The sequence below is a fragment of the Oncorhynchus gorbuscha genome, linkage group LG21 (genome assembly GCF_021184085.1).
Source record: "Oncorhynchus gorbuscha isolate QuinsamMale2020 ecotype Even-year linkage group LG21, OgorEven_v1.0, whole genome shotgun sequence".
Taxonomy (NCBI): Eukaryota; Metazoa; Chordata; class Actinopteri; order Salmoniformes; family Salmonidae; genus Oncorhynchus; species Oncorhynchus gorbuscha.
This window is the reverse complement of record NC_060193.1, coordinates 25,790,145-25,802,222: the sequence shown is the minus strand read 5'-3', so window position 1 is coordinate 25,802,222 and position 12,078 is coordinate 25,790,145. Positions and strand designations below refer to the sequence as shown.

The 12,078-nt window shown below is 42.6% G+C and overlaps 1 protein-coding gene across 3 annotated transcripts in view; it reads right to left on the bottom strand.

The window, feature by feature from the left end:
* The window catches only part of mllt3 (MLLT3 super elongation complex subunit), a 44,617-nt gene extending 33,262 nt beyond the window's left edge, over positions 1-11,355 (bottom strand). For 2 of the 3 annotated variants that reach the window (XM_046319996.1, XM_046319997.1), the window contains exons 1-2: positions 11,203-11,355; positions 10,420-10,600 (exon numbers count right to left, since the gene is read on the bottom strand). In XM_046319996.1, the coding sequence (XP_046175952.1) occupies positions 10,420-10,600; positions 11,203-11,214 (193 nt within the window). In that variant the 5' untranslated portion in view covers positions 11,215-11,355. Of the gene's footprint in view, positions 1-10,419; positions 10,601-10,726; positions 11,032-11,202 lie in introns of those variants that run through there. The other variant, XM_046319998.1, reaches the window with a different exon arrangement.
* Positions 11,356-12,078: the final 723 nt, after the last annotated feature.

The window sequence follows — 12,078 nt, the reverse complement described above, 5'->3', positions numbered from 1 at the left end:
TTTACAGGGAAATATATTTTGCGAGTGACACAGATGTGATCTGCTCAGCTCCGTAAAAATCAATAGCTTCAAACTTCCCATAGAGCCAATGGTCATGATTTATTACCATCATGCCTTAAAATGTTCGCTGAGGTTTTGAATTACGATTATGACTGTGGAGTCAAGGGAACAGGCCAGCTATTCCCACTGGCTTCGAGGCAGGTGTGAGAGCATCCTTACAGCACAGAGCATACACTGCATATGATGAGCAAGTGCTCATTTCAGAACCCGAAATGACCGGCAAAAAACCCCAAAAAAGACAAAATGTATTGAATAGGGAGTCATAACAGGCGACATTACTAACACATCTGTAAAATAGGGAAATCACGTTCAGAGAACAATACGATGACGGAAATCAAGTCAGTCCCCCTAAAAAATTAAAATAAGAGGGATGTATTGGTTATGCTTTGACAGGCCCAAAGTAAAAATGTCCGACTAAACCATGTTCCAGTCCATTTATTTTGGGATGGGGGTCGGTCTCACCCCCTCCTTTTCCTCCAGTCCTCCTCACAGGACTAAATATCAGGTTTCCAAGGCTACACAGCATGGCAGCCAATCATAACCATTTTCTGCAGGTCTGTTTAAATGTCTTGCTGGCCATAAAACTACAAAATCGGAAGCTTTAAAAATCGAGACAGCGCAGAATAGTGCAGAATGGGGACGGCAACTGACCACTCCTGTTGTGACAAATGTTGTCGTCATTTTATGGTCTTCATAATTAATATATAGCCTGCTTTATTCTAGATATGTACACATTTAGGATGGATAAAAAATTTTTTTTAAAGTAAACCATCCACAAGACATTTTTCTAAGCAAAAATTCCCTGTCAAGTGAAGAGGGCATCGGTATGATCCACAACAGCTGCAGGATGGCTATATTAAAACAGTAAAGCCGGCATTTAGCCGCCTCACAAGAAAAGAGGGAAGTGAGAAAGGGAATATGGGGGACCTTCAGAGCTACATATCCTTGGAAGGCGTGTGTGTGTACACACCCCTCTCCCTTTCTGCAGGGGGTAGCTGTGCCCTTTCAAGACCAGTATTAAAACAGTCAAACATGCTTGTCTATGCTAGGTTTGCCCCCAACTTTTGGGTTCGCCCATCAGAGGCCGAATGCTGATCAAAAGGTACCAGAGGGGTAGGGTTAACCTCCCGTGATACAAAATAATAAGCCTGATTGTTTACCTGACAACGGCATCATACATTTCAGCCAAGCTGAAGACTGGTTGTGGAGGTATTTTGTACTCAACAGAAGAGCATTGATGCCACACTGCTCCTGAAGAGTCTTGGGGTTTGAGTCCGACAACTCCACAAATGTAAAATGTAGCCTACCATTTTAGGTGTACCATCAGAACAGTCATTTACCCGTTAGGGGAGACGACACCAAATTTGAGAATAAAAACGTTTGAGGGGGTAGATTGCAAACCAGGATACAGCTTGAACTTGCTAAGATTTCAGGCTAAGAGGAGTGCCCAATTGGTCAAATTGAGCGATAAGATGCAAATACATCATCCTTGCAAACAGGATCCAAGGCTGAAAGAATTTAAAGCCATTGCCTAGCCTGAACACCATGACCTTGCCTAAAAACAGAACCCAATGTCACTGTTGGCAACACCACGTTTTGATGTCAGCGCAATCGAGGGTAACCTAGTAACGAACCACCATACCCAAAACAATTTCAACTACCTAAAAATATATGCATCCTAATTTATTGCGCCTACGGTTTTATACAAAACGCTTCGAGCTCAGGAAGTACTTAGGCTGGCAATTTGTTACCATGTGAAAACACTGAAGTACCATACTACAGATGTTCCCTCTAAAGCTGTGTGTGTGCGTGGCACGTCACGCAGAAGAAATATGAGCCTGTGCGCGATCGTAGAAAGTTGAGTGAAGGTCAGTTCCCCCATTTATTTAACACTATCGACGTGTAGCTCTGTGGGAATTGTGATCGAATCAACACAATATTAGCCACTTTCAATGCAATATACCGAAACAAAATAAACTATGCACGCTTTAGTATGCAAAACTGAGAAAGATATTTTCTTATAGGCAGAGTGTATTGGGAGTAGGATTCGATTGCATTGACAGGCATGATTCAGGCCAGTACTCTACACAGACTGGTGGCCCATAACCAATCAGAGCTGCAGTAGGCCTGTATGCATTAGACCATTGCTATATACAGATCTGTGCCATTCACTTTGAACTGGACTGTGTTTTGGCTACGGCGGCCTCGAGTAGATGCACTTGCTTTGAGATCAAAGTGAGAGCTGCATGCAGCAACGTTTGCATATTTGTTCATATTCTTTGCTAGTCAGTGAGTTTCTAGCCCAGGGAAGAGGTTGCGTCTTACAAGAGCACAAGATGTGTGCACTTCTAACCATCTTTGAAAAGAGAGTCAGGTAGACCTTTTACGCCTTAAAGGGGCAGTGTTTTATTTTGAGACTTGTCTTGAATAAGCTAAGTAGCCAATAAAGTGTAGCATAATTTGTCTGACTCTCTCTAATAATGTTATGTTAATGAATTTTATTTTGTAAAGTGGTTTCTTGCAAACATCGTCAGCCACCTCGTCTGAAGGACCAGTGGATAAACAGGTTAATGTTGAACACCACACATTGGCTGATTCTGTAGGCTGAATGATAGAACAGCGATGACCATGTTAAAAATATTATGGGGATGTATTTCCTGCGTCTTTTTTGATGTTAAAACCAAGCCAAATCAAGTAGACCCTCAGTGTTCACAGTAAACACACACCAGAATTAGAGGGAACATTGCATACTACCATCACCTCCTAGGGACTGGGGTAAGATCTCATGGCATGTGTCATATCAGGGGATTTAAACAAGGTTAAGTATCTCCCTGCTGGGGTTTTGGAACATTTTATTCTAGCTAAGCACATCATTTATCAAGAACGGGCACGGGGGGGGGAATGAACCCTAATTTTACTCACCGCTTGTCAAAAGGGCTTCTTCAGAACATACACTACATGGCCAGAAGTATGATGTCACCTGCTCGTCAACATCTCCTTCCAAAATCATGGGGATTAATATGGAGTTGATCCCCCCCCTTTGCTGCTATAACAGCCTCCAATCTTCTGGGAAGGCTTTCCACTAGATGTTGGAATATTGCTTCAGGGACTAGCTTCCATTCAGCCACAAGAGCATTAGTGAGGTCGGGCACTGATGTTGGGCAATTTGACTGCGAGCCATGCCTATGTTCCAATTCATCCCAAAAGTGTTAGATGAGTTTGAGGTCAGGGCTCTGAGCAGGACAGTAAAGTTCTTTCACACCGTTCGACAAACCATTTATGTATGGACCTCGATTTGTGCAAGGGGGCATTGTCATACTTGTCATAGGATACCACCTTTCCAACAACGGTGCCACGTTGAAAGTCACTGAGCTCTTCAGTATGGGCCGTTCTACTTATTGCATGGCTGTATGCTCGATTTGATACACCTATCAGCAACGGACGTGGCCGAAATAGCCAAACCCATTAAATTTGATGGCGTCCACATACTTTTAGCGTACATCTCAAGCATACTAGTTTGATTTGTGTGTAATGTTATGGGGAAATAAACATAGTGGGGGAGGATTTCACCACACTGTCACACAGACAGGCAGGCAGGCGCGCACACACCTCAGCTGTTCTCATGAGCACATCTTTAGATCTGTCATTTATGCCAGGAATCAGAAATACTGGGTGATAAATGTACTTTTGCTAACCACAAACTCTGAGTCAGGTGTTCCCAAGAATAAAGAGATCCGTTCCAAATTCCCCAAGAATTCCCTGCACCCATTGACAACATGCGTGCAGCACTTTGGAACGTCAAGTACAAGCAACACTTTGTATAATGGCACTTGCCTTGACCACCTCTCCTCTATTTGCCTAACACAGTATAGATTTATGCTTGTTGAAATGGCTTGTTTACGCGCATGTAAACGGACAGATTTTCCAGTTTATTGAAAGAAGACTGAAATGCTCAATGACTCCGCAGTAAACCGATGGACAAGGTAGATTCATAACCAAATACATCATACTATGCAGTGCACTATACAGCCACTTCTATTTCACCCACTTGGAATACTCACCACCATGTTCAAATGAAGCTCTCGAGCTCAGATATTGCTCATTTTAACAAATCAAACAGAACATAACATTGGTGTCCTGAATAAAGAAATAAACTTTACATTTAACAGCAACTGTCTATTTTTGTAAATTTAAAACTCAAGTAGAAAGTAACTTAAAATGCATAAACAATGAATTTTTTCTTGCAAGACCAAGAGGCTAGTTACTTTCTTAAAGCCACACTTGAGTCGTGATGATTTACAACATCCAATCTACTGAGTCAGGTTATAACATTTGCACCCGTAATCCAGCATTCAGAGACAGTATTCTCTCAGAAAAAGAGAAAGCTTTTCTCTTGAACTGATCTCAACCTCAATCCCTGGCTCTAGTCTAGCAGGCGGTTTTGTCTCTTTGCAACAAAGAGCAGACTCAAAAGCAGCCTTTGGTGGATTGCAGGGAGGGGGGTACAATCAACCATGTACGACAGACTGTAGCCTACCTGCACCAGTGAACAGGGACCAAGCATATGGAACACCAATGAAAACATCCTTATGGTGGCTGACTGGATCTATGGCTGTCTTGTGTTCAAGTCTGCCAGCATTTTAATGAATACCGTAATAGGCTGTTGTCATTCATTCAGTCCAAACTGTGAAAATACTAGTGACATTTTGGAATAGGAGTCAAAATTAGAGCCCTGTAGGCTTCTACTATAGGTATTGGTAAACATGAAAGCACACAATTACCTGCTGTCAATGGAAATATTTGAACACTTATAGGTGATGTTGGTAAATGGACAATGACCATGTTGTGAATTGTGCTAACACCCTGGACAAAGTAATAAGCATGTGAGGTGTATCACAAGGCTGTCTAGTCCAACTGCCCATGCAACAAGTTTCCACTGTGTGTGAAACCGGAAGTCACTGGCAGGTCATATTTAACATACAAAATGGCCACAGTCAAGTCAGTAATACCCAACAGACCAGAATATTTATATTATAAAAAGGAGGTGAAAGCGCCAAAGTATAAGAACTTTAACAAAGAAAGTCCTACTCAAGACTTGATTTATATAGTAAAAGAGCCTACTGACCTACTGAGGTGCAACAGAACCCTATAAACACATTTATTCTATAAAGACCCATTCTGTACTTTGCCTAATGCATATTTCTCTTAATGCAATGACTATTCTTCATAAACATACTGTTGAGAGGAGTCCAGGGTATTAGTGTTAAAGGAGAGTAAATACTTTTTAATTAAAAAAATGTACTGCATGATTTTACAACTGTTCCCAATTTTACAACTGTTCCCAATAAACGATGAATGTTACCCGGCAATCTGAGTCGCTTGTAATTACAATATGACAGGGTCTCTCCAAGGCACCGACTTTGGCACGTTTCCCAGCACTTGTCATGCCGAAGAACACTCAAAACACACCAGCAGGAAAGGGGGGGTAAAAATCCCAAACCAACAAATACTATAATTGATCCCTTCCAGCCGTGCCAGACACTTAGCCACTATGCGCTCCACTGTTTGAACAAACCTTCTGTTTACCATCGCCAAATATAGTGGGTAGCGGTCACATTTTGCCTTTCTAGTTTAGGGTAATTTGGGGGAAACCGTCCGCCTTATGGGAAATGTATATTTTCTAAGAAAAAAAAGGCACATTTTTGGTAAGATTTAGATATGCACATACTGGCTATCCTTAGGCAAACACATTTTGAAGGGGTGGGGTTATTCAATAAATAAATACAATTGTGTAACTTACAGATGATTTGGATTGCCCTGGGGGCATTTTGGCCAAATCGAGCATTAAGTAATTGTACTACTTTATTATTAAAAACTGGTAAAAAAAAAATAATTAAAAAGTGCTAACCAAGTTGATTATTTATGTTTAGGCTCCCCTAATGGTATATTGTGCGTGTGAGATACAGACACTGAACAAAATTTTAAAGCAGCATGTCAGGTGTTGGTCCCATGAGCTAAAATAAAAAAGATGTCCAAAATTTCCCATATGGAAAAGAGCTTTTCACTCAAATTTTGTGCACACATTTCTGAACATCCCTGTTAGTTAGCATTTTGCCTTTGCCAAGAGCCACCTGACATGTGTGGCATAGAGATGATTCAACAGCATGATCACTACACAAGTGTACCTTGTGCTAGGGGCAAATGGCCACCAAAATGCCACGTCTCAAGTTGAGGGAGCGTGCAATTGGCATGCTGACTGCAGGAATGTCCACCAGAGCCATTGCCGGCCGAATTGAATGTTCATTGCTCTACCATAAGCCACCAACATCATTTTAGAGAATATTTGGCAGTACGTCAACCAGCCTCACAACCGCAGACCACATGTAACCACACCAGCCCAGGACCTCCACATCCGGCTTCCTCGCACAGCCATTGAAGAGTGCGACAACATTCCACAATCAACAGCCTGATCAACTCTATGTGAAGTAGATGTGTTGCGCTGCATGAGACCGACGGTGGTCATGCCAGATACTGACTGGTTTTCTGATCCACACCCTTTTTTTTTAAAGGCATCTGTGAACCACAGGTGCATATCTGTATTCCCAGTCATGTGAAATCCATAGATTATGGCCCAATTTATTTATTTAAATTGACCAATTTCCGAATATGAACTTTAACTCCGTAAAATCTTTGACATTGTTGCCTTTATACACTGCTCAAAAAAATAAAGGGACACTTAAACAACACAATGTAACTCCAAGTCAATCACACTTCTGTGAAATCAAACTGTCCACTTAGGAAGCAACACTGATTGACAAACAATTTCACATGCCGTTGTGCAAATGGAATAGACAACGGGTGGAAATTATAGGCAAATAGCAAGACACCCCCAATAAAGGAGTGGTTCTGCAGGTGGTGACCACAGACCACTTCTCAGTTCCTATGCTTCCTGGCTGATGTTTTGGTCACTTTTGAATGCTGGCGGTGCTTTCCCTCTAGTGGTAGCATGAGACAGAGTCTACAACCCACTCAAGTGGCTCAGGTAGTGCAGCACATCCAGGATGGCACAACAATGCGAGCTGTGGCAAGAAGGTTTGCAGTCTGTTAGCGTAGTGTCCAGAGCATGGAGGCGCTACCAGGAGACAGGCCAGTACATCAGGAGACGTGGAGGAGGCCGTAGGAGGGCAACAACCCAGCACCGCTACCTCCGCCTTTGTGCAAGGAGGAGCACTGCCAGAGCCCTGCAAAATGACCTCCAGCAGGCCACAAATGTGCATGTGTCTGCTCAAACGGTCAGAAACAGACTCCATGAGGGTGGTATGAGGGACAGATGTCCACAGGTGGGGGTTGTGCTTACTACAGCCCAACACCGTGCAGGACGTTTGGCATTTGCCAGAGAACACCAAGATTGGCAAATTCGCCACTGGCGCCCTGTGCTCTTCACAGATGAAAGGAGGTTCACACTGAGCACATGACTGTCACATCTGAGTCTGGAGACGCCGTGGAGAATGTTCTGCTGCCTGCAACATCCTTCAGCATGACCGATTTGGCGGTGGGTCAGTCTTGATGTGGGGTGGCATTTCTTTGGGGGGTGGGGCGCACAGCCATCCATGTGCTTGCCAGAGGTAGCCTGACTGCCATTAGGTACCGAGATGAGATCCTCAGACCCCTTGTGAGACCATATGCTGGTGAGTTTGGCCCTGGGTTCCTCCTAATGCAAGACAATGCTAGACCTCATGTGGCTGGAGTGTGTCAGCAGTTCCTGCAAGAGGAAGGCATTGATGCTATGGACTGGCCCGCCCGTTACCCAGATTTGAATTCAATTGAGCACATCTGGGACGTCATGTCTCGCTCCATCCACCAACACCACGTTGCACCACAGACTGTCCAGGAGTTGGCGGATGCTTTAGTCCAGGTCTGGGAGGGGATCCCACAGGAGACCATCCGCTACCTCATCAGGAGCATGCCCAGGCGTTGTAGGGAGGTCATACAGGCACGTGGAGGCCACACACACAGCCTCATTCTGACTTGTTTTAAGGACATTACATCAAAGTTGGATCAGCCTGTAGTGTGGTTTTCTGCTTTAAATCTTGAGTGTCACTCCAAATCCAGACCTCCATGGGTTGATACATTTGATTTCCATTGATAATTTGTGTGATTTTGTTGTCAGCACATTCAACTATGTAAAGAACCAAGTATTTAATAAGAATATTTCATTCAGATCTAGGATGTGTTATTTTAGTGTTCCCTTTATTTTTTTGAGCAGTGTATTTTTGTTCAATATATAAGTACCAGTCAACTTGACAGACCTACTCATTCAAGGGTTTCTTTATTTGTACCATTTCTACATTTTCTGTAGAATAGTGAAGACATCAAAACAATAAATAACACATATGGAATAATGTAGTAAGTGTTAAAGTGTTAAACAATGCAAAATATATTTTAGATTCTTCAAAGTATCCACCCGTCGCCTTAATGACAGCTTTACACACCCGTGGCAGTCTCTCAACCAGCTTCATGATGAATGCTTTTCCAGTAGTGTTGAAGGAGTTTCCACATATCCTGAGCATTCCATCACTCTCCTTGGTCAAACAGCCCTTACACAGCCTGGAAGTGTGAGGAGTCATTGTCCTGTTGAAAAACAAATGATAGTCCCACTAAGCACAAACCAGATGGGCTGGCGTGTCGCTGCAGAATGCTGTAATAGCATGCTGGTTAAGAGCACCTTGAATTCGAAATAAATCACAGACAGTGTCATCAGCAAAGCCCCCCCCCTTACACCATCACACCTCCTCCATGCTTCACGGTGGGAACCACAAATGCGGAGATCATCCATTCACCTACTCTGTATCTCACAAAGACACAGCGGCTAGAAATATGAATCTCAAATTTGGACTCCACCGGTCTAATGTCCATTGCTAGTGTTTCTTGGCCCAAGCAAGTCTCTTAGTAGTGGTTTATTTGCAGCAATTCAACCATGAAGGCCTGATTCACAGTCTCCTCTGAACAGTTGATGTTGAGATGTGTACGTTACTTGAACTGTGAAGCAATCTGAGGTGCAGTTTACAAATGAATGTATCCTCGGCAGCAGAGGTAACTCTGGGTCTTCCTTTCCTGTGGCGGTCCTCACGAGAGCCAGTTTCATCATAGTGCTTGATGGTTTTTGCAACTGCACTTGAAGAAACTTTCAAAGTTCTTTACATTTTCTGGATTGACTGACCTTCACGTCTGAAAGTAACGGACTGTCATATCTCTTTGCATAGTTGAGTTGTTCTTGCCATAATATGGACTCTGCCTTTTACTAAATAGGGCAATCTTCTGTATACCACCTCTACCTTGTCACAACACAACTGATTGGCTCAAAAACATTGAGGAAAGAAATTCCACAAATTAACAAGGCACACCTGTTCATTGAAACGCATTTCAAGTGACTACCTCATGAAGCTGGTTGAGAGAATACCAAAAGTGTGCAAAGCGGTCATCAAGTCAAAAGGGGGGGCTATTTTTAAGAATCTTTAATATAAAACATTTGGACTTGTTTAACATTTTTTGGTTACTACATGATTCCATATGTGTTATTTCATAGTTGTGAGGTCTTCACTCTTATTCTGCAATGTAGAAAATATTAAAAATAAAGAAAAACCCTGGAGTGAGTAGGTGTGTCCAAACGTTGGCCTGGTACTGTATATTTTTGTAAATGACCGGAATATTTGACCAATGTACCTCAAAATCATTTTGTTGGAGTGATTTAAAAAAGTTAAAAGATACCATTTTTAGGGAAACTTTCCCAGGGAAAGTGTTGGGGGGGAATTGGCGACATAGTAGTTTCTGAGAATTACAGGAGGGGGGCGTTTAAACCCAAGTTACCCTCCATGGATAAGCTATTAAAAACAAAGCCACCTTAGACACGTTATGGTTTGCAGAATACTCACATTCATTTGGGTTGCCCAATCATTCATAGCCTGCAGCAGGTGGGGCGGAATTTGCCTCTAATTTAAAAAAATCATATTGCTTTCATCTAGCCTCAGGTTGTTTTAAACTCTAAAATGAATCAATATGTTGGTGTTCAATTCTCCAATTGCGCATCCAATATATTACGTATGCGCTATAGGTGGGAATGTTCAAATGAATTAAGCAAGTTTTGGGGAGTAGAAATATAAATTGACAAACTCCGCAAAATGATGGCTATAACAAAACAGCGTGGGGTTTTTTTCTACCAAGAAAGTTCGTGCACACAAATAAACCCATATAGGGTTTGTCCGGAGTTGTAGTGTTTGCTTTACAATCAAGCAGTCTATTCTATGACAATAAAACTTTCCAAAACAATCTAATAAAAATTTGGATAAATTATAATCCTACCTCTTTTTGGTCTTGGGAAGCTTTCGTGCAGGTGAAAAACAACTTTTTCCACAAAGTGCTGAATGTTGCTGTGCTCTGGTCCTCGGACAAACACCATCCAGTCGTGCGTAAAGCCTTCCACCGTGGGTTTCTTTCTGACCTGGGCACGATGTCCAAGTTCTAGTTTCACCTGAACAGCACCCTGTAACATCCAAAATCATATCACATATTGTTGCCAAACGAAGGCTGGACTGGCACCATGGCAAAACGATGGTCTCAATAGGCACACACGCAATGCGTGGAATAAATCAATTTAAAAAACACTCACGTTGCAGAATAACACATTTCGATTTTATATAGGCCTACTCAAAATCCCATACACTCTATCCGGCATAGCATTTCAGCAAAGAAAGCATCGGGTCTATAGCCTGCCCTATATTGATGTCCATGAAGTAGCTTTGGCTACCGTGGTCTATACGCTACAAACTGCAAGTCATTTTGAACAACGCCGAAAAACTATTAAAAGTCTAATTTGCCAGGGTAGACTTTTTTCGTTATTTTACCATCCAAGCATCACTTTCGCACTAATGCTCCTATACACGATATATGCGGCATTCTATACGCGCTTCCCAGCTCAACTAGTTCTAACCGAGAGCAGCTATCTGTGTTTCTACTGTACTTCGATAGAAATATGGCTGGAAATCTTCTGCTCAGACGCGCCGGGCAATTCCGCCTTCTTCGAGCAAAGAAAACAATACCGTGCAACACACCCTTGCTAAGCATGGTCGCAAGCAGTGTACTCACCGATGTGGCCATTCTCGAGGCCGCGTTCCACCGCTATTTCATGGAGAATTTGTTTTAAATGAGAAGATAGAGAAGTGCATATGGCTGATGGCGGACATGGTCTCTCCTAATTGAACTCAACCCGGAGTTTCAAAGGCTGAGGAGCAAAATAAGACGCATGCGCTGTTTTGTGCATTGACAAGAGCCGCAGACGAGCAGGGGGAAAGCGAACCAATGAGACAGCGCACACGCGCAGACAACCAATGCATGGACTATAGTAAATCCACCTCACAATTTACCCACATAGGCAAGTGGCTTTCAAACCATTGATGAGTACACATAGTGACCCAGCATGAACAGTCAAAACATACATTTACTCTCTTACAACAGCTTGGACTGGAGCACTTGATACTGTAACATAATATTTTCCAATATATCAAACATAGCCTACACTCTGCTATTCGATATTTTTTTAATCCTCTATTAGCCTACAATTGGATGTCAATATACTTAAACAATATACTCAAAAATATACTTTCCGCAAATGGTCATTGAATCCACATAAACCATCCATATTAAAACAAAGAATATACTATGAGGCCCAAAATAGATAACTATTCATATGTTTTTTTATTCCAACATCTCATGTTCCTATAACATAGCCAGCCCATAATGACACCCAAGTATGCTTGATCTGGTAATGTGGTCCAGAGGCTCCATATGGCGGGTGTGACGCACTTGCGGAGCCTCGGTTGGCTTGCGGAGGCCAAATCAAACGCCGTACCACATCGCTGCGCCTCCCAACTTTTGTAACAATGTGGAGGGCTCCGTATAGCAGCATATAACTCCGTATTGACATGATTGGTTGACGGTTGGTTGGAGCGGTATGTCCTGTAT